Source organism: Pygoscelis adeliae, unplaced genomic scaffold, assembly GCF_000699105.1.
Source record: "Pygoscelis adeliae isolate BGI_AS28 unplaced genomic scaffold, ASM69910v1 Scaffold57, whole genome shotgun sequence".
In the NCBI taxonomy this organism is placed as follows: Eukaryota; Metazoa; Chordata; class Aves; order Sphenisciformes; family Spheniscidae; genus Pygoscelis; species Pygoscelis adeliae.
The window spans coordinates 469,624-493,459 of NW_008825615.1; the positions used below are offsets into that span (position 1 = coordinate 469,624).

Consider the following 23,836-nt stretch of genomic DNA (forward strand, 5'->3'; position numbering starts at 1 on the left):
CAGCTCTTTCTTTTCTTGTGATATGCCCTGTTTTGCAAAAAAATACTGTACAAAATTGATCTTTTTCTTTAAAATCAAGAAATTATAAAATCTTAGCATTTTACTGTTATGGCCTTACAGTGGCAAGTTTTAATTTCAACTTTGTAGTAAATAAAGCCCTCAAGTGCCATTGCATAGCAGAAGAATCAGATGTTTTAAACATCCAGAATGTAACGTTAAATCTTAATTTTTGTGTTAAAATCACTGTATCGGTGCCCAGTGGAATACATTAGCCCAGTTTGAATCAGGCATTGTAACAGTGAATATATGAAGACTTTATATTCTTGAATATCCATTTTATGTCTAATTGAATTATTATATATACAAATTTGTCTTTGTTGATGAGTCTTAGTGGAAATACTTAATAAAATATGATCCTTAATTATCTGATTTCATTAAAACAGGCCTGTCCACGTCCTTGACAACCAGAGACCGGATTATGTTGTAGCAGTTTACACAGGGGCTGGATAACAAATAAACTATATCAAGTTTGTAACGTAGGAAGATCATTTAGAGAACAAATTAAAATGTACTTGGCCCCATTGCACTCAACTCAATGTCATTTTTTCCTTTGACATCAGAAGAACTTTTGAATGTTGTATTTGATCAAACCCAGAGTATTAGGGAGCTTCTAAATATTAGTGGGAGAACCTTGCTCAGTTGAGGACGTCAGGTAACAGGCATTACTGAGTATCTGCCATCCATTCAGGAATGTCACAGATTGTAGATCATTTGTAAGTAGGTCAAAGAATTTGCTAGTGGCACCTATTAAGCCTCCTCCAGCTCCAGCAGGACTCTAGTCTCAGGCAGGTGTGCTCTGCCAGGTAGGAAAGCATGGGGAAAGCAATGTGGACAAAATCCCAATCCCTAAAAGGAAAGGTACCTTGCAGGTTGAAATAGAGAACTGGCAATAGCTCAGTAAATTAAACAGCCAAGCTATGAAATATATTGCTCTGTTTCTTCATCAGGTAAAATAAATATGAAATATTATTGCTGTTTGGCAGTGGCATTCCTTCACAGCCTCGAGGAATCCATGTTTCTCCCGTTTTGAAGCTATCACAAAAGTCAATTAAAGTTTCTTGAAGCAGCCTATTTCTCTTATTTGAAAGAAGCATTTGAAAACATCATAGTTAATTGATGTCAATTTCTCAATTGTGTTTTTGAGAAGAGATTGACAGTGAGAAATGCCTAATGCTTATTTTGAATTCAGGAATGCAGATGTGCTGTCAAATTAAGCATTAACACACATAGCGCTCGTGTTATTCTTGCATATTGTTTTGAATATATTAGGTACATGACCTTTGGAGTTGTTCACTCAAAACCAACGAACTGGTGATAGCTCAGTGCGACTCTTATTGCAGCATGCTCTACATTTTTCTAAAATGTCTCTATCCAAATAATTAAGGAACACGGCATATAGCTCGTGTCAGTAGCATCTTTAAAGAGTGCAGTTAATGAATTAGCTGCAAAACCAAAAAGAGATTAAAAAAAAAAATTAGAACCTTCAAACTTTATTCCCTGCCAGCTCCGCAATAAGTTTCATTGTTGTTCACTATAGCATTTTTTCCCTTGTGGCGAGGTAATGAAATCAAGCTAGTGCGATTCTTCCGCCATCTCAGTATCGGAGGTTGCATCCCATCACAGACTACAGTAACTTCCAGCTAATCATATATCTGGAAATGGCTTTTTAAAAAATTTTTTAGAGGGGTGATAGAAAAGATTTAAGAAGCAGGTTTCAGAAGATGATATATATGATTTCTCTTACTTTAAGTTCTCTATGAAAAAAGCAGACTATGACACTGCCTTGTGAAACTGGCAGCAGTTCTAGTAGGAGCTGGGAAAGCTCTGAGAGTCCAGTGTGTGGAATAACTTGTTTTTTTCAGAGGTGCCTGAATCATGACACGAAGCAAGTTGCAGATAGAAGGGATGAGTCTCTTTGGCTTTCTTGCTTGGAGGTGTTGTTTGTTCCCCGTCACATGAGTATGCACAGGAATTTGTATAGCCTTCCTGTTCTGGAAAGAATACATAGACTCCAGTAAAGACTTTTCTGCAGAATTGCTCTTCTAAAAGACAATCAATGAAGAGTGGTGTCATTAGTTAGAATGCTAATGCCCAGGCACTAGTAGTTTGGGTCCTTGTCAGTCATCAGCTATGAAATTATATGGGCATGGTTAAGGAAGAAGCTGTACAGTAGTTATGGTTCTTTGAATTATGATGTTATTTATGGTCTATGGCCTACTAGCATCAAGTCTTCAGAATACTTGGCTATACATCAAGACATCAAGGAGTCTGGGAGCCCTGCACATCATGCTCTTAGCCAGAAAACAGAACACTTGGAGCTGAAGTACAGACCGCAGCTTATGCTAGTGGCAGCCTGAATCCTCAGCCTTTCAGCTTCATCCACTTAGAATGCAAGAGAGCCATCAAATGTGAACATATTTATAATACATCTGAGAGGGCTGTTGTAGCTGTGATAGCTGTGAGGTAAATAAATGTTTCTTTCAATGCTCCTGCTGAGTTTCTAACTAGTTTTAGACCAGAGGAGAGTATGTGGGTGCCGGAGCAAACCCGGGTAGAATTAGGTCACCTTCCTTCCTCTCTGTGCACACACCTGTCTGTTGCCTCTTCATGTTATTTCAGCCTTGCTGCTCCTGCTGTTTTTAGCGCAGAGCTGGTGGAGGTTCAGTGGAGGTGCCCAGGTGAACTCTTATGATAGCAGGTGAGCTCCCGTCCTGCTGCAAGAGCTGCAAATGGGCTGCACATGGGAGAAGTGAGGCCTGGTAAAGCTGGCCACCTGCAAAGTGCTGTGAAACACTAGAAAGTGAGCCTACTGCGAGAAGATTTCTTCTTGTCATTATCCGTAATTAGAACAAGTGGGAGACTGTCAGTAAACATTTTCTTGTGGAATATGAATTTCAGGTTCATTGTCTTCTAATGGTGTTTTGCTACATGAGCCATTAGTTAGGGCCATATGTACTTGAATATCATGAGTGATGCTTTAAAGGGTAAAGCAGCGTATTCTGTACAGGAATGCTTGCTAAAGATGATGGAGTGTAGAGGAGAAGCTATGCATATTCCTCATGCAAGAGAATTTTTGTTACTAGAGACTGGTCAATCTGTGAAGCTAAATCCAGTTGTACTAAACACTACTTTGGTCAAGCTTTAAAATGAGAAAAACCTGCCTTGCATGCTCGCTTTTTGGGCTACAAGTTTCCTATCTTTAGCAGGTCATTTTGTGCTGGATTCTGGTCTAGTGTGTTTAAAATTATTAGGGTAGGTCCCTTACGGAATTCTTAAAACATACTTCAGTGACCAGTTGTATCCACTGTGCTTTTGTTGTGGCTGTTGGCTATTCCTACACCTAACAGATGGCACTCGCTTAAACTGACGAGCTGTGGGATAGCCAAGCATTACTAATAAAACCTATCACATGTTAAACTTGACCTGACATTAATCAAGTTTTGAATGCTACAAATGATTCATGGATAATAATTAGTCTCTTGATCATATTAGTGAACATCACTCTCACATTGCTGCCATTATCTGCTTTCATTCTTATAGGGAACAAATCCATTGCAGTAATTAGGTGTTTTTAATGTCTTTTGAGCCAAAATGTTCTGTATTATTAACTTGGCAAAGAGGCTATTTTTAGTCTTTCAGTATGATTGGTTCCAGAGCTTCTAGTAAATTAACAAACTGAAAGGCTTTCCATAAAATAGTATTTTACAAAAAGTATGTATTTTTTAATTTTATCAACTGAGACCATTCCCATGTGTCTTTATGCAGTCAGTTGGTATAATTTTCATCGCAATATGATTCAGCTGTTGCCACAAATGACACAGTTCAAAATAGTGGTGATTTTGTTAAACAAATGAACCTTTGGAGTTTACTTTTACTCTTCTTGTTTAGTACTGAGTTATTGGTTAGCATCAAGTGCTTTCAACATGTACGTATTCATACAGACAAAATAACATTTACAGCTTTTCTCTGTTTATATCCTGAATTAGAATCTTGAGTGGATGGCTTGTATGAATGCTAGGATTTTGAGCTTTAGGCATAATTTTTTTAAAGGATTTTCATGCAATTTGAATTATACACTGATTTTACATCCCAAGAGCATGAAATTTCTTTTTAAGTAATGAGCAAGTGAGAAGTTTATACTTTGTGTTCCTTATGCAGTTAGGGCAAAGTAGATCATTTCACTGGTTTACTGAAAATGTAGCTGTTATTCTTCAATATGTGTTGGTTCTTAATGAGCAAATAAAGCTTCTTTAAATAATTACTTCTTAAGGACTTAAGCTTTTAATTTATTTTCTACAGTTTTTGATCCTGCTCTTCCTTTATGCATATTTAAGACCATTAGCATGGACCAGGAAATATTTTGTAACTTCGTGATTTTTTTTTAGTATACTAGCTTAAAAATATTTAGTATCAGCTGTGGTTTTCTGACTGTACTCTCAGTTATCATTCTGCATTTCCTTTCTTGCCTCTTTGTTGCTGGTTTCCCAGCAAACAAAAATAGAAAATCTTTAAGATAAATATAGTCAAATACAATGAATAATTGAGGATCCATTACAGAATTGGACTTTACCCTGCTGTAAAGATACACTTAAATTAATATGTTAAATACTGGGTTTTACCTCATTTACTTGACATTATCATATTTTTATTAGGAAATGAGAATAATGCAAAAGAAAGCGGGTCATGCTAAATTGATTAAAAATCTGCTCTTCAACATTTTTATAGGTGTTTTGGAGGAAAACATGAAATCATATGAATGAGAGATGGATTACTAATGTTCGCATGAGGGAAGTAAATGTTGATGTTGAAATGCTACTTACAGCTTTTGGAATCACAGGGTGCAAGCAGAAACATTTACTTGTGTGGCCGTGTGCTAAGTCACACTCATGAGATCATGGGCCGTGCTTTCAGGACTTTCATGGTTACTTGGAAGGAGCCGCTTTGAGTCAAGCAGCCAGCTGCAATGAGCCATCAACTGATGAAATTCTTCTTTGGCAAGTGCTCATGTATCCAGAGATCTCCTTGAAAGGAGACTCCTGTGGAGAACAGGGAGAACAGCATTTTTTCATGCTGCTATGGCTATCCTGGAATATTCTGCCTAGTCTAGCTGGGAAGGTTTCAGCTGATGAAAAAAATGATAACTGAGTTTAGAAGAGACATTATTGAAATATTGAAAAGTTATATCTGCTTCCTTGTGAAATGTTTGAAATGTGAAGCTAGTTTATTTTCCCAGTAAACCTCTCAGAGATGAACTTGGTCAGTGTCTATTAAATAGAGGAACAAGGGAGAAAAGTTAAAGGAAGAAAAAAATTGCTGAGAAATAGGCATTTTTTTTTTAATTGCACGCGCAATAGTTCATGGGAGCAACTTAACGAAGATTGTGGTTCTCCATCACAGCATGCTGTAACTTGAGACCGCACAATTTTCCAAAAAATTACTTGGCACTTGAGCTTATCACTTGAGGAGGAACTTAAATATGCATGAGAGGAGAGGGTTTCATGTCAGCCTCATAGCTGTCTGAAAGTTAGTCTGACCTGGTGATGCAGGCTGTGTCTGGTTTTGGGCAGGGAGGGAAGGAAGCAGTGGAACTGCCAGAGGTATGTCTTTGATCCTCTCCCATCGCCCCCCAAACTGTTAATTTACACTAGATTTGTTTCGGTCAGCTGTTTTACTTCAAATGCTAATGCTAGGTGAGGTGAACGGTGTCCTGAGTATGAAAAAGATAGAAGTCTGAGTGGCTTCAGTTTGAGGTTGGGTTGATTTTTTTTTTCCTTTTTTAGTTTTTTCAATTTTTCAGAAGGTATGTGCTCCCTTTAATTCCCAAAGCCATGTATTCCCCAGAGTCACTAAAGACTGTTTTGAAATTACTACCATATATTTGTAGTAATTTCAGTCAACAAACCAAACCCAAAACTTCTCTTAACACTTTATTTTGGGCTCTATTTCTCTTAAAATGCAAATTAGCCAACTTTTGTTTGTGGAAAGTTTGAGATTTTGAGTTTTATTTTTAAATAATATATGAAACTCCCCCCTCCCCACCCCAGTATATAGTTATTCACATGCTGTTTGATGCTTTTTTGCTTTGAGACTGAAAGCAGCTGTTTAATTCTTGATACCTTCTCTGCTTTTAGAAACAAAACAAACCAAAAAAGAAATGATGCTGCAGGACAGGGGAAACCGGAAAGATTCTGGGGAGAAGGAAGGAGCAGAGACTACAACTGTAGCTTAGAGGGACCAGCTTCCCTCACCTGACATTAAGCTGCATTTGATAATATTTTCAAGCATTGCACGGTAGCCTGTGTATCATCTGGAAGGAAGCACAGACACCACAGACAGCATGTTTAATTCTTTTCTAGGAGGCCTCCTCTTCAAAATGTCATGTTTGAAAGCTGGAGTTTATAATGTTAGTAGTGTGGATGACGGCTGCATCGTTGCCTGTTACTGATTAATTGATTTATTTTGGGAAACGTGATAGTTGGGATCAGTCTGAGCCAGACTATTTTTGCATTATTTTAACTTAACTGAACTTAAAATAGAAGTCATTCTGTGGGATTTCTGATGTCATTCAAAAACAGGTTTTCTGAAGATACTATGAGGTAGTTTATTCTCAATATATTTTTCTTTTACCCATAACAAGGTGTATCCAGATTTCAATTCTGATTTTTAAGCAAAATAGTTTTGTTAAACAGGGTTTTAGGTTTTTTTGTGTTTTATTTGTTTGTTTTAAACTTAAATCCAGGGAGACTACCCAACAGAAATACTGGTTCTGTTACACAGACCTTCAGCTGGATTTGTGATTCATAGATCCTTTCTTCAGAGACTACTGTATGTAGTAAATAGAGATGAATTTTTTTGTCTTGTGAGTTAGCAAAAATATGATGAAAACACTTCTCACAGACACATTAAATTCAGGTATGTTTTATTGAGTGTTGTTAAACATTTGTACCTCCCACTTCGGATGTAAAACTTCTTCTGGGATGTCTTAAATACATCAGCAACCAGTATTAAATAATTTTTATATTGAATTTGGAAAATTAAGATAAAAAGTGTGTACGGAGATGAGTCAGGGCTATTGAGAAGGTTGTCATGTAAAAATAGAAAAATATAGAAACTGGCAAGCAAGATGAAACAAATTCCTGTAAAAATAAAACAGGAGTGATACCCTGTTTTAAAAGCAGGATAGTCCATCTCTTTTAGTGGAGTGCAAGGAAAGAGCGAGAATAATTGTTTCCTTTTAAAAAAGGTGGTTATCAGTGCTGGTAACTTCTGAATCTTTTTCTGAAGACTGTAGTTTAAAGAATCTGCAATATCTGTACAGAGATTTATGAGCCCATGTCTGTAAAACCTGACAGCTGTCAGGGTGTGAGAATTACTTTGTAGTCTGATGGTGAGGGCTGTCATCATCAGAGGAAGGGATTGTCCTGTGAGTTGGGCCGAAATCTAAGTCAGTGAAGATGCTGGCTCTGTGAAGTTAGGAATGACACTATGCTCGTGTCTGAAGGTGTTTTACATTCTAGTTAACTGACAATTTGATTTGTAGTTTATTTGTAACTAATACTTTTGAGTCAAATATGTTCCCTTTCGCAGCTTTTGCTGTGGAGTAACCAGGTAGGTGATCGGTAATTTGAAGGTGGCGCTGAAAAACTGCTTAGGGACTGGTGCAGGCAGAGTTGCTGTAGCTTGACTTGAAACTGAATGAAGCTTATAGCAGTTCTGAAATTGAAAAAGCAAGGAAAATGGATGTGTATTTGTCTTGTGTTATAAAATGCAAAGGGATTTTTTTTTTCTGTATCTCCAAGTATTTCACTAGGCTAACAAGTGGTATCAGTTTTGAATCAGAAATATGGACAAAATGGTTAGGAATATTTGCATATTGTGACAGAGCAGATTGATAATAGTTGCATGCAAGGACCTTAGCCAAATTATTTTGTAGAAAGTCAATAGGACTTTGCAGAGACATTATTATGTTTTGGAATCTGCATAACTCTCACAGGCATGTTGTGGTTCCATGAGGTTTTTTTGTAAGGGGAAGGAAAAGGCACAGTATTACCTACTGGACTTATTTATTTTATGAATAAAGTGTCATCTGAAAACTCGTCACAATCATGTGGCCTCAGAATTACAGAAACATTAATAAAACCTACTAGCGTTATGTGAAATCTGTCTGCACCAAAATTTTCTCCTCTTGCTGGAGGGGCCAAGTGGTTTCTTCATTGGTAAGTATAGAGAGATCTCCTAAGCGTGATTTTTCAATTATCCACTCAAGAAACTCTGCTGACTGGTTCAGTGTTTTAGCGAAATCAGCTTCAGCAGGTTATTAGTGCTGCTTTTGGTGACATACTGCGGCTCCTCAGCTCAGTGGTTAAAGAACAAGGAGAAATCCTTTTCCTCGTCGTACAGCTCCACTCATTCCATGCAATTATATCATTCTTTGCTTTAGAGGAATATTACTAGATGTAGCAATAATTTTTCATTTGATTTAGTTACAAAGTAAGAAAGGAAAAGTTTTAAATAATAAACTGTAGTATGAGTATATGGTTAATTACAATGTTCACAGGGAAGCAGGAAGCTGCAAGAAGTGAACAAAGGGGTTCACAGGTGGAAATGGATGCAACGAGGCTACAAGGAGTAGCATGCTAGAAGAATTGGCTCGCATGCATCATTTACCCATCTTTTATAAAATGTCATTGAGATGCGTTGCAATTTATCTGATCCCTGGCAGTCATCCCGGTCAGGCAGGTGTGCCATTTATCACGGTGCCGATTAAAAAAGACTGTACTGTTCAAGTTAATTAGAAATTTTAATATGTGTGGAAAATTGAACATCATTTTTAAAAAGATGAACCATGATATGAACCATGATATCTGCCCTACTAGCAGATAAACATAAAAACCTATATAAACTATATTTTTAGAGTCAAAAATATTTGCTTATATGTGAAACATTCCTTTTCTGCTCATTCTCCTGTCGTTCCAAACTTTCTGCAGTATTCAATGGGTATGTTCACCGACAACCTCTAAATAGTTTAATTCTCAAGAAAGTGTGTATGGGAAGAAGCTCAGAGAAAATTTCCATTCCCTCCTTCCCACCTCATTCCCCCGCCCCCAAGTTGCTAATCCTTTCTAGAAAAAATTCTTTTCTAGAATGTTATCATTTAAATACTTGTAATGGACCTAATGAGAATGAAAGCAGAATAACTGAGAATGAAAGCAGAATAACTGGGAGCGCAAAAAGGTTTAGTTATCTGTTGAGTCTCGTTCTGGTTTTAAAATTCTTTTGTCTTTGATACCTAATTGACATTTGGTAGGACATGTCTTAATAAGAATACTGTGGACCTCCAAAATGAGAACGAGTTCAAATCTGGAAGTGGATGTCAGGTTGCTAAGAGGGATTCCCTTGCATTTTATAAATTCAGTGGAGTAGTGAGTAAAAAGGAATACCAGGATTATTTTTTTTTAATGGTAAATTTTGTATTTACATTTTCCCTCCATTTATGAAGTCGTAATAGTGCTTTAATGTAGTTTAACTACACATAGACCAGAGTGGAGACAGCTACAGGTAAAACAGTGCATGATAATAATTTTATGCTTTACCTGGGTGAGTCACACACTCCAAATTAAAAGATTGTTTCTATTTTCTTAAGTTTTATTTTGGGAAAAAAAATTTATGAAAGCTCCAACACGGAGGTAGCCATGTCCTCAAATTCCTTTAAGAACTTTAGATAAGCAGAAACAGAGATGACTGGTTTCTGTTCACCAATTTGATTAGTGCCTTTTAATAAGATAGCTAGAAATGTATAGTCTCAGCTAATTTGAAGTTTGTCTTTTATTTTTAAAGGTGTAGGTTTTTGTATTTGGAGAAAGCTTTTTTGGTACTTGAATTTAATGAAATCTTTTCCATGTGTTTTTGCAAATATCAAGTGTATCCTTATTATGGATTTCTCACTGGCCTGTCAGTTTTGGAACTGTGCAGGAACCTTGCAAGGGATCCGCAGAAGGTTTAGCTTGTGTAGAAATTTTTAAAATTTTTTTTTAAAACTTTTTAACATTTTGTTAAATATTTGCCACTGTACTCATTTTTCTGCTGAAGCAAAGATTAACAATGAACTTTTGAAAGAATTGTGGATTATTTTTTTTCTTATTTGGTATAGACATCTGGTAAAGGATCGTGAGCCTCAGTTGTAAATTTCAAAATCATAACAGATAAATGCAAGCTACAACTTCACATTCCATGTCTGGGCTTTCTGTACTGAAAAATAGTGTTTCTCTGGATGATTGCTTACTCAGAATCAAATATTCTTAAAGTATTTTACCACTTGAGAGTACTCTCATAGAGTGTGTTTTTCAATTAAGTTGTATCTAGAAGTTGAATAGTGAAAGCTGTGTTTGTAGATGCAGTTTTAAGCACAAATATGCTAATGATTGTGGATAAGGAAAAAAGCTAGGGTTTTTTATAGCAAAATGATCAGTTATTCTGTGCAAACATCTACACATTTAAAAGAAATATCATGTTATATTATTATTGTTTAAAATATTTGGCCATCAGGCTTTTCATCCATTTTAAGTGCATCTTTTTGGGTTGTACAGCCCATAGGAAGGTACAAATGTTAAGTCCCAACTCCTTTCATACCTTTGCCATTTACTGAGGGCAGAGTTTGATACTTGGTTTGAATAATTTAGTCAATGGGTCATTGAGTTAAGTTGGACTATACAAAGGAAATTATACCAAATTAACAGTCTAGGCCAAAATGTTGCTTTTAAAACTGACTGATGTACTGAGTTCTGTATTTGCTAGGTTTTATGACCATGTGGTTACTTATACATCAAAATTTTTCCAATGTTACTAACCTACTAGCAGCACCTACTACTTCAGGATAGATTCTTCATTTCTCTTTTAAAACATAAATTGAAATTAATAAAGAGGCATTTTGGTAATACTAATTTTTGCTGTTACTTGACAAATAGTAGTTCTCACTGGTTATTTGCTTTTCCTTAGGCAAGTCATAATTTAACATGGAAGTGTATTGTCAATTCTCATAACTGTCAACTAGCTGGTTTCATTAGTTTGTTTAGTTAGATGGTTTTTCTCCAGTAAATACCATCTTGATGGATGTATTCACCTCCATATGGAATTCACAATCTTTGGAAAATGTAAACCAGAATATTCAAGATCCAAATTAATTCAGACAGTTGTTTTACAGTAGTGTAGCTATGTTACTGGGTTACGCCCTAGTTAGGGAGTCTGTGAAACATGAATTCTGAATGATGCCCTGAAATATTTTTCAGTACGTATTTTCAATCTAAAGTAAGTGCTACTTGCATGTTAAAGTGGCAAATGTGTTTTTTAATTTGTCCACAAATGACTGTGGTGTCCTATATCAGAACTGATTTTTCCTCATCTTTTAGTGTATAGCATCATCTTTGTTTCTCAATATTTCTTTTTGAACAAAGGCTTTTTCCTTGAATAATCCTGTAAGCGTTCACCTCCCTCAAACTTGTTTGAGCCTTCAGTGTCCTTTGTAAAAACTGCTAATTTGTTGAAGCTTTCTATGTTGACATTTCCCAAGCTCTAACATTAAACCATAAATAAGCCGTTTACTAGCAAATGATTGCAGTAGTAGCGTATAATCTGCTTTGATGTGCAGTCTTCTAAGTGAAATATTTCTCTGTGGAAAAAAGATTTATTTTCCTTTTGTTCTACAGCTCCTGGAAGGAAGCTTTGCTAGAGAAGTTAGCCACGAAGTGGATGGACTGATATTTCAGCCTACAGGAGTAAGTAGTGTAAAAAAGGATTTTTCTCCCTTCACTCTCAAATGAAATTCTCACCCTCCTTCCCCACTCATCCCATCTACTACCTAATCTTTGTTTCAGTCAGGATTACTTTGCAGTGTTGGTTCTGATTTTTCCAGTTCCTCAGACTACTTAAATTTAGCTAGTTGCAACCTAATCTGTAGTATGTGTGACTTCAGATTAATCCATGGTGGTAGTTTTCAGGAATCAGCTCATGTTTTTTTCGTGTGTGTACTATGATGTGCTGCTAAATAACAAAGGATTTTTTCTGACCGCATGAGTTCTGTGAATCTTTCAGCCACTGATTTGAGCTCTGGGATTATTTTTCTTTCTCAAGGATGTTCACACATTAAAATTTTAGTAAAATTTGTGACTTGTGTTGTTTTAGTGCAATTAAACCATGATATATTCTTGAGCCATGTCTGGCAGTATAAAGGTGTATGACTGGGGTGGGGAGAAGTCACCAGAATAACTGCATACAAGCAGAAAAAAATAATATAAATGGTTTTCAAGCAGGAAGGGTGGCTTTCAAGGAAGTCAGTAGCGTGGCCTCGTCCATCCTACTACTGCTCCTCTTGACTCTGATACGATGGATACACCGCAATGTGTATTTTATATTGGCATAGATAGTGACTGTAACATCATCCATGTTGACTTTTTTCTTAGTTTGTAACACAAGGAATTGTTTTTGATTATTTCAAATTTGATGGATATTTCTACCCTTACAGTTACTCACAGAAAACATTTGTATTTAGTTTTCCAGATAAAACATTCTTTTCTGGTATGCTTCCTATATTGTAGATCTTAGCAAGGGTGATGACACTCCCATCTGAAAATAAGATTAATCTTTGTTCTCTGTTGCAAGTTCTACATCAGCTAACCACAGAATAATCGAGCAATTAGACCATATATCCTTCTTTTTTTTTTTCTTTTTTTCCTTAAATCTATAACTCTTTCAAATTCAAAGCAAAACTACTAGGGTAAAGAAAATTCATACTTTCATAAGAAGTCCTGATGATGTCTTAGAATATTGTTAAAATTTAAAGCAATTGTAAAGGCTTCTCAGAACTACTTTCCTGAATATTAGAGGTTAAGCTACGCAGAGTTAGTACAGCTAAATTTGAAATAACCTTTTCTACTTGAAATGAAATTACTGAAGAATGTGTCTCTGTTGTTGTTACAGGAAATTAATATCTGATATGTTTTGTGTTTCTAGAACTTGTATTTTCTGATTTAGCATACTTAGAAATTTATAACCCAACAAAAAACTCATTTTCTTGCATAAATGCTTATAAAGGTTTTTCATCTTTAAAGTATGGGATATATTTGTTTAGTCTAACAAGTAACTAGTGATAGGATGAGAGGAGATGGCCTCAAGTTGCGCCAGGGGAGGTTTAGACTGGACATGAGGAAAAATGTCTTTACTGAAAGAGTGGTTAAACATTGGAAGAGGCTGCCCAGGGAAGTGGTTGAGTCACCATCCCTGGAAGTATTTAAAAGACATGTAGATGCGGCACTTAGGGACATGGTTTAGTGGGCATGGTGGTGTTGGGTCGATGGTTGGACTCGATGATCTTAGAGGTCTCTTCCAACCTTAATGATTCTATATAACTTATATATATATAGAAGTCTAATGTTCAAATTTCAGTATTATTTCAGGACTTATGGAATGTAAGTTTGTTGCATCTGTTATTAAACTGATTTTCCTAGATTAAGCAATGTGCAGTTTTCTCAGTGGCTTTTGTAGTTGAGAAAATATAAATAATATATTTAGAGCAAAAGAAGTTGTTGTAGACCTGTTAATTGGGAAATAAGTACTCAAGCTCATTAACGGAAAAGGGTGAAGCTGATATAGATAGCTGATATGATACTGCTTTTTTATTTTATGTGGTATAGAGGGCATAAATTAATAGGCAACAATACAAGGGCAACGGAGTATAACAATGCATATATGATCCCTTGAGAATACTAACTGAAATAATTTTTGTATTATAGTTGCAGTTATATGTGTGATGTATTACATCTTTTCACAGAGAAAGATACCTATTGTTGATAAGGGTAGAGGCCTGAAATTTGGTCATCGTGAGACTTAAAGACCTTTATAAAACCGGTTTGTCTGAAGTGAAGAGATCATGGCGTATCCAGAAGAAAACAACTCTTAACCATTTTTATTGACATATTTGATCTTGCAGAAAAAGAGAGAGACAGAAATGATGCTGAGTTTTAGATCAGGGAAATTTAAGAACATCTTTTGGGAGCTCCTGAAATCTCATGTGCGTTTTGAGGAGAAGAAAAACAAGTCGACAGGAATTGGAGCGAAATCACAAAGAAGGATATAGTTGCAGCAGAGGAGGATGAATGGAATGTGACCATTTACAGACAGGAAAAGTTTGGGGGGAAAATACCCACACTTTCCACACTTTTAATAGTTAAAGCAGAATGAAGAAGTTAACTATTTCATATAGAGAATGTTGAGCTTACTAGTTCAGTCTGCTTGAAAGTCTTTCCTGTGGTATTTTTTCCATTTAGTCAGAGATGCTCCTCTTGATCTCTGGTCTTAGACACAGGCATCTAGACCTGAGTATATGGATATATTCCCTGCTAGCTATAGGCAACACTGGTACTGGGAGTCGACACAGATGGAGAAAGACTATTTTGTTGTTTTGAAGTTTGGTTTAATTCTGACTTACAATAGAAATCAAAATACACAAAATGATTTGTGAATAGTAATTATGCTTTTAGCTTCTAAGAGCTCTGGGTTTTCTCACTTTTCTCTTGGGTTTGAAGAGATTTGGCATCAAGTGCCTGTGAATTAGTTCAGTTTTGAGAAATTGGCATGCTTTAATGAAAAGAGATTTGTGAAAAAGTTTTAATACCAAATCTAGGCTTTCAGTTAGATACAATAGGGTTTATTTTCTTCTGTTAGTCTTCCTATCTAAACTCATATTATGAATAGCAAGGTACTTGTACTGAAGCAGAAATTGTTTTGCACTGTGGCTGGTGATGGTAGAAACAACGTTAAGGAGTAAGGAGATTGTTTTCTGCCTGTGCAGGTTAGTTTATTTTGCAAGGTCATGCTAACTGAGCATTATTATTCCTAACTAATTCACCAGTTACTTGAGTTACTTATATTGCTTATTGCCCAGGGTATACAAGTGCTTTAATTTCACAATGACAATTGAGAGGTCTCCCTTCTTCTTCCCCCTTCCTCCCTTTCCAGAGACTGAAAGCTTTCACAGATCATGAGAAGAGCATGTTTAGTGGTAGCGATGGAGGTTTTTGCCTTGTTTATAATTTAAGAATGCTTGTAGGTGATTTGATGTGATGTGTGCTTCATAGTGCCCCCCTGCGCACCCCCTGCATTAACCTGCCATTCTCTTAACAACTCCATGGTGAGAGACAAATATAAGACAATGTTTTCTTACTATTGTTTCTCTTCTTCCCTTTGTACTCTTTTCCTTTCCTCTTTTCCTTTCCATGCATCCTTTCTATCCAATAGCCCGTTTCCCACATTCCTTTTGATTTCCCTTTTATGTTGCTTCTCCCTAACGCTTCTTTTCCCTGCATCATTTTCTATCCATTTAAGATGCTACCAATATAACTCCCACATGGCTAAGTCAGCTCCATTCCATCTGATCAGCTTTCTGATCCCTCTACATGTAACAGGTTGGCAGAGCAGGGACCGAAGCTAAGTGCTAATTAGGAGGAGTGAAACAGGCCAGCAGGAAACTTCATGGACAGGTATGTCGCCCTGTGATCATGCCCCAGACAATGAGTGAATTAGTTTGCAGGTAAAAGCCAAACACCTTATTCACAGATTCTGAGTGCTTGTTTAAAGATTGGAAGCTTCCAATCCTTTTTTCTAAAAGGTTACTTCAAAACAGCAAACAACTTCTTACATTTGTTTTAGAACACTTGCAATTTGCCAACCTGTGTGTTTTTAATGGAAATCTCAAAAATGGCCTCATCTTCTGACGGCAGAATCGGCTCTCTGACCTATGCCCACTCATCAGTGAAATTACTTTTGTTATCTGCCTTGTAAATCATACCTTTGCTAGATATCTCAGACTGTCTAATTTTTATGCTAGCATAAAATCTCTTAATAACCGACTTTCTTGCTGGCTAGAACTATTATTTTCCCTTGCTTGGGAAAAGGATGTAGGAATTATTTTCTTACTTTAGCCACCTAAAAGAAGGCTCGCTGGCCATCAGTTAGGAAGGCCTAAGGACAGTTTTTGAGTATCTGTGGAAAGCTTGTATCAGAATTTATTCTCTTCTGTTCCATCTTTTTGCCTCCTGAGCTCTGTGATGTTTTTGCGTTGGCTCAGGCTGATTTCTGTTTGGTACTTCTCTGTGCTCTTATTTTGGATGAGGAATAAAGTCCAGTTATGTGGGTTTGGGATTTTTCCGGGGAAGGAAGAAGGGCAGCTGCTGAGCTCTGTTCTTCTAAGGCAAATGTTATTTTAAAGAATGGCTGAATTATTTAACACATAACTCTCCATACTGAATACTAACAAAAAGCCTAGTCTTTAAAATGAGAGGAGAATAATGAACAGGTTTTTCTTACTGACTAACATTGCATGAGTTTTTAATATACCTTCCTTCCTCTCCCTTGGCAGACTTAGTGGTGATCTGAAATGCTTGGTTGCCTGTTAATTATTTGTGCTATTCCCATTGTATAATAGGCTGTGTTATTTTCTGCAATTGTAAAAGTTCATCCAAAATCACTGAAGTTAACACTGAATGAAATATCTCCAAAAAATACCACCAAATAAAATATCTCCAAAAGGCCATGTTTTGTTTCATTAAGCAGTGCCAGTTTCTCCTAAAAAATCCTATATAATTGGTAAGCCTTTTCTTCCGCAGTATACGTTTTGTTGAATCCTCTGTGAATTTTTAAACATATGCCAAGTCAGTTGCTGGCATATTGCTGAAACTCAGACATCATGTTTACCAGTGATGGGACATCAGTTATTGTTAAATATTTCTATTGCAATAGAAGTAATGGCTTCATATAGGCTCAGATATAGTCTCAGTACCAAAGCTGATATATAAAGGCTTGGGAAGAATCATAGGATAACATAAATTTTTACTTCTAACAAATATACAAGTTTCTGGATTTAGCTTTCTAATTTTCTAGTGATTCATATAAGATTTGGAGGCAATGGAATAGAATAGACTATTTCAGTTGGAAGGGACCTACAGCAATCATCTAGTCCAACTGCCTGACCACTTCAGGGCTGACCAAAAGTTAAAGCATGTTGTTAAGGGCATTGTCCAAATGCCCCTTAAACGCTGACAGGCTTGGGGCATTAACCACCTCTCTAGGAAGGCTGTTCCAATGTTTGACCACCCTCTCGGTAAAGAAATGCTTCCTAATGTCCAGTCTAAACTTCCCCTGGTGCAGCTTTGAACCATTCCCACGCATCCTATCACTAGATACCAGGGAGAAGAGCTCAGCACCTTGATATCCCAGCATAGATCCTAAGATTGCCTGATTTTTTTTCTCTAGAGTTTGCAGCAGAAGGGAGGAGAATCTGGAGAGAATAATTTTCATCAGTCTTTGTGTTGACCCACACTACGAAAACCTTCCATGTATCTTTAGAATCTCTCATTGCTAAATGTGATTTCCTCTGCAAGAGGAATGTTCATGGCTGAATCTGTTACTAGTCAGGGGATGCTGTTGTCGTGTCAGTGCGCACTTTTTGTGCTGTTGTAGGTTTTCCTTTAGCAGAGAACTTGCTGTCAATCTCCTGAAATGCCATGGAGCTTTACAACTCTTTTCTGCCTATGAATAGTTGTTAATTTCCATGGCAATGTTCCTCGCAGTTCATCTCTTAAGTAGCTAGTCATATCTCAAATATACCATTCTATCATAATGCTTTATGAGCATACTCAAATTTAATAGCAATGTGCAGTATTTCTTTGAGAGTTTTTCTGTGACTATGCAAGTAAAATTTTTATACCAATTCAAGTTTGTCTTTGCTATCTTGAGCTGATTTTCCAAAAAAGGTAGAAAACAAGTCACAACACTAGAAAATTAAGAAAAAATAACAACAGAAATGCTAACTTAAACACCAATAAGTAAGGTCTAATTAAATTAATTAGAGCTCATTTAATTAAATTGTTAGACTCCTAGATAAAAGTGCCCTGATTTTTGAACATAGTAGATTTTTATGATTTCCACTTACTTTCCAAGAACCTGAGATAATTGACACCTCAGGAAATTTGAACATTTCTTACAGGTACAAACTTCTAGCGTCCACACTTGACAAAAGATGGCCAAAAAGGGCGGGGGGGAAGTTATGACTCATTTTTAACTCTGAATATAGTAAGGTAACGGTGTAGCAAAAGCTTTCCTTGTTTAACTTTCTGCTGCTGGTCCTCTAGTACATTTACACATGCAAATGTATATGCTATTTGCCAAAATTGTTTAACCTGACTTCCTTTTTATGTCTGCCTGAATAGATGTCAGTGCCTTGAGTCCGATTACCTAAGGAAAGTGTTAGTTCTAATTGGTATGTTATCTCATTTGTTTGCTTATGACCTATACCGTCTGACGTTCTCTGATTTCTCAGGCAATGAATTGCATTTATGGGAGCTATCTAAATAGGTTCTTGAACTTCTGTTATGCAGTTTAATCATCCTGCCTGCCAATGGCATTAGGCAGGAAAGATGTTTCTTACGTTTTACGTTATGTGTACTAGTCATCCTCAGGATCATCACTTGACATTAATATGGTGGTGTCTGTGTATGTGTTGTTTAGGAGAAGAAAAAAATGCTTTTTCTGGATGCTAGTGTTCTAAATGTTGGGAAAATAAAGATGTATTTTGTATTGGGATAGGCAGAATCATCATTCATAAAGGCTTTCAAATATGATTTTTGCATAGCTGCGTTGTCTCAAAGCTAAATGCCAAGGAGCTGGTTGAGTGCACTTGCTACTGTGCTTCCAGCTCTGTCAGATTGCACGTACTTTCTAGCTAAAAGAAATAAATGTTAGGAATATATACTGTAAATGTGATATTCAGGTGAGAATACCAAAGCAATTGTTCAGCTTCTGCAAAGTGTACCTGCTTTTAAGAAAGTAAGTCTGTATTCCACAAATTAGGTTAATTTTTATGCGTGGTGGATCAGCTTTGAAAAACAAATCTCTCTATGGCTGGATAAGGAAGTCTAGGAGAGGTTCTGCTTCGAATCAGTGAGAACTCTTTACCAAATCACGCAAGTAGTTGATTAAGCTCTTGATCTTTAACATAGGCTGCCATTAATAAAGTGGTCAGTTGTCTCCATGGCAGTGTTCCTACTCATCCTGAACTTTACAACTGTCTTTCCAGGACTGAGGAGTTGGTAGATCAGGAATGACTTGGAAACTGGAAGATATTGTGGAAAGAATTTTATTAACACTCTTTTCTTCGGATCCCGGAATAGTTATCAACAGAATGCCTCATGTATGATTCATCTATACTCTTTCTATCAAACTGAAAAGATTTAGGAAAGTGCCTTGAAGAACTACCTTGTTGCAAATGTTTTCTCCCAGTACTTTCTCCTGTGCATGCCAGAACAAGACAGCCAACAGACCTCTTAAGTTTCCATGAAGATCCTTCATGAAATGTTCTTATTTTTTCTTAGTCAGGGGCACAGCAGTAAAGCAAAAATAGTGGTTTGTATCAGGATAAGGTAGAATATTTAGCTAGATATTCATCCTGCTGTTTCAGTGTAAGCAGTAACCCAGCATTTCAGGAAGATGACATATATACTTAAGGTTTGTGAAAACCGGGTTGTTTTCAGAGGAGTATCAACACTTGCATTGTGGTATCTGGATAGCCAAAACAGTTAATGTAAAAACACTTTCTTTAAAAAGTAGAATGGTTTATTTTACATTACTGTGTTATTCATAGTTTGAAATGCTTATTGGGTCACTGTTCTTATAAATAGTAAATTTGAAAATGGAGGATCAATATCACAATTGGGTAACTGAATTTTTGCAATTATCAAAATATGTCTTTTAGTTGCTAGCAGGTATTATCAGGTAAATCTTTGAAGGTAACTGTGTATATTTGGTGACAACACATTTAAAGTAATCATATACACTGTACTGTGCAGTACACAGTATGCTCTGCAAGGCTCAGAGGTGCCTGCGGAATATTCTGTATCGAGGAGGTACAACAGAACACAGTTGTGATAATTCGATCTCATTTTGGCTGCCAGTAACTTTTGTTTCAGTTGTAATTGTACTCCCTGTTCCATTCATCAGCTCTCCTAGTCTTTGACATTCCCAAAACGGTGAACCAAGTCCATTAACATATGATTAAAAATGGAAGTCTTGAGCTTGATATGAAAGCTATAAATTGCTTTTAAGAAAATTCCATTGTCTTCCACTGACATGCATGCTGAATAATTTAGATGTGATTGTATCATACAGGTTATACTCTTCTAAGTGCAGAGTTAGAAGGGCGGTGCCGGACTTCATGCCATAACTGTAGAAGTCAGAGATAAAAAAACGATGAAAACTACTTACATAATTGCTGTGAATATTCCTAAAGCAAAAGCTGATTTTTTCTTAATGCTGCTAGTTGTGTTTCTGAAATGAAATTCTCTTCTTCCCCGTGTTACTCTAGAAGCTTTCCACTGAGACACAGGAATGTACAACTGCAACATACCTGCTGGTTCGTTCCAAAAGGGGAAAACGAATAGAAGTCTTAGCTGGAAATATCCCAGATTTCCAAAATGTAGATGTTCTGTGCACTTTGAATTGTTCATTAAAGAAACAATCAGTACACTTGTTAAATGCTATCTGAAAGTTTTGACAAGTTTGAACTGACAAACAGTAGGTTGCTTGTTTCCAAACAGTAATCACTGGAAATCCCAGGAAAATCTTGTATCTGTATATTCATCCAACCACTGAAACAAAACATATATTTTATGCAACACGGGATTCTCTAGAGAGAACTTTTAACTTATGAGAACAATTAAAATGTTTGTCTTAGGGACCTGTCAGATTGTGAATTAATGTTGCCATTGTTAAGGGAAAATATGGCTTGTTCTGCTGGTAATGAGGAAAACAAACAACAGAAGAATGAAAGACCATTCTAGGTAGTTCTGGAAACACTCCACTGTTTAGCAAATATAAGTTGATCCCAGGATCCAGTGCTCATAGGATGAGCTCAGAACAGGGGGAAAGAAGTTTGCGATGTGGTTAACAGAACAAGAGTTTCCAGGTTGTTCTTTTTGTCTTGATGTATAAAATGTAAAGTTTCTATCTAAATCTGTTCTACAAGATGTCTGATGCATACTGTGGTGAGCAAAGATGGGGAAAAAACGAAAGTTTAGTTGGAGAAAAGAATGGCAGAGGTCAGTTTTTGCTAGTTTTTAGGCAGTATATTCCTTTGCAACAGTCTTAGCATCAGCTCAAGTCAAGCAAAGCAAATTCAGATTTGTTTGGCTTTTTGGGGTTGGTTTTTTTTTTTAACCCAACACATCTGGTTCCAAAGCCAAATATGAAAGAACAGTAGGCACAAGTGTTATTTTTTTGTGTTATTTACAGATTATTAAAAAATATTAAAAAATAATTTTAAAAAGTATTAGTTTTAGGTAATACAGATTTTTCTGTTAGACAAATAAACATGTATGTAGCGGACTATATCAGTTATATTGTATTTCTGAAACCTTCAAGACTTTTTTTCCAGCACACTAACATGGTTTTGGGAGAATGTGTTTGATTTTTTGAGAGGACAATCAACCACACTCTCTAAAATACAGAGTACAGTACTTTTTCCATGTACTAAGACTGTAGAAAATATACCTCTCCCATTACGTATACAAACAATACTGAAGACTTTGTATCTAATTTTTCAGATGGGGGATATTGGTATAGGTTTTTTGCATTTTCAGAGGGCTTAAGTAATAGTCATGATGCTTTCATCATTATTAGAGGATTTGGTTTAAACTTTACATTTCATTAAAATATTTGAACCAGAAAAGAACATCAGTGTACTTCTTATAATTTACATATGAACCAGAACAACCAGGTAGATTATTTTTGTGAATATTTGTTCACATTTTAAAAGACTTCTGCAGGATAAGCTCCATTTTCTACGTCTGCTGTACATGTTTATGCAAGACCTGGTATTTTACTTGCAAAAATATTATGGGAAATGTATTTTTTCACACGTTTGCACTGCTGACCCTTTTCCATTTCTGGATTGAATGGGCACATAGCACCATGTGTCTTGTATCCAGTAACAGTCCGATAAATGAAACTTAGCATTGGTGATCAGATCAGAAAATAGACTCTCAAGCGTCGTCGTAGAATAAATTTGGATAGTAGTTTTTCTCAGAGTCATGAGCTGCATACAGTTAGTTCACAAAAAGGACCTAATTTGTCAAATAAATTGTTCATTGAAAATCATTCCCATGGCTCCGATTGCTACGCACTAAGCTGGTACGTCTCTGTGGAGAGCAGCTACAATGCTAGTAAGAGTCTTCAGCTGGTTTTGAGGATTTTGGTTGCTAGGTTGGTCGATAAAAAATTTAAAATTGTGTATAAAGGCAGGTAACAAGGATTGCTTAGCTGCAATTATGAATTGTGCCTTTTTATTCTATAGTTCCTTCTGTGTGTTTTGTGCGAGACACTGCCGCACGTCTGACGGTTGTCGCACCGAGTCAGATAGTGTAATGGGAACCAGCTGTAACATAATTATTCTTTATGGTGCCATCAGTCTCTTGGGTTTTTTTTCCGAAAGACAATGTTATTCAGACTTGCTTTATCACAGTTAATCAGTTTGCCCTTATACTTATGTTCAGCTTTGGCTTTGATACTGCATGCTTGTGAACTATGAATGTTTTTCATAAATCTTTACAGCTGCTAGATATATGGAATGTTATGGAACAAATACCAAATGAAAACTGGAATTAAGCTAATACCATGTCTTGGAGTAGCTACCATACCAGCGATGATGTTACCATGGAGAGAGCTTCTGTTTCCATGACATTTGCTTGCATATTTTGCTAGGCCTTCAAAAGAAGTAGGGTTTTGTCCTCTATCAAATTTGGTGGGTGTCATTCCATTACTTCTGAAACTCTGCAGTGTTTCACTGCAAATGTATATTAATTAATTTCTTAATAATATTAATGGCGACTGGACTGGACAGGAAAAAAAAAATGGAGAAAAAAGTTATTAAAACTTACAGCGTCCCAAAGGCAAGGGTTTTTAATAATATTTTTTACTAGATTAGATATTCCAGCTTGATTTTAACTGGATATATACTGCTCTGCTTGTATACATTTTGGTTAATTAAAAAAACCCACAGCTAGAACAGAAGTAAAGAAGAGTTTTACTGATTTTAGAAAAAATTGTGTTTAGCTGTATAGCTAATGGCTTTATACTGTGAGATCTGCCTTATACTGGAGTGGAATTTTGGACTGCAGTAAAATTTTAAATCAAGTCATGATGTACCTCACTGTTTAAGAATCAGCTATTGGCCTAGGGGTAAATTACAAATGCCATTTTTTCTTAGGATGAAAGAAGTGCTTTTGAGATGTGAGATACTTGGTAGCTATCCATAGAGAGGAGTTTATTTAGTAAATGTTACGGCAATATCATGGTAATCTACAGGCAGCTTTTGCATTTCTCCTGCATCGAAAACTTCTGATTGCGGTCACATATAGTCACAGTTCTCTTCTGCAAGATTGCACATACTTAAATACAGGTGGGTATGATCCCCAGGTGCTTGAACAGAAGGAGTTAGGGAACAATATTGGTTGTTGAACACTGCTGTGTGTCCTTTTCTCTCCTGTACAAAGGGGTGCTGGGGAGGAGGGATGCAGTGAGTTCAACACCATTCAGTATTCTTATGCCATCCCTAAGACAAAATTGCTTGCCTTCTGTTCCTGATGAACAGTTGACTGTTGTTCCCTTTGTATACCACTCTTCCGTTCTAATTAGTTTTTAGTGTCTTTGAGTGTTTTTTTTAAATGGTCTTCTCCCG

General features: G+C 36.4%; 1 protein-coding gene across 1 annotated transcript in view; it reads left to right on the plus strand.

Moving 5' to 3' along the window:
* RNGTT (RNA guanylyltransferase and 5'-phosphatase) overlaps positions 1 to 23,836 on the plus strand; it is a 186,347-nt gene that overhangs the window by 80,219 nt on the left and 82,292 nt on the right. The window contains exon 12 of the mRNA XM_009333215.1: positions 11,763 to 11,831. Coding sequence (XP_009331490.1) covers positions 11,763 to 11,831 — 69 coding nt within the window. The remainder of the gene's footprint in view (positions 1 to 11,762; positions 11,832 to 23,836) is intronic.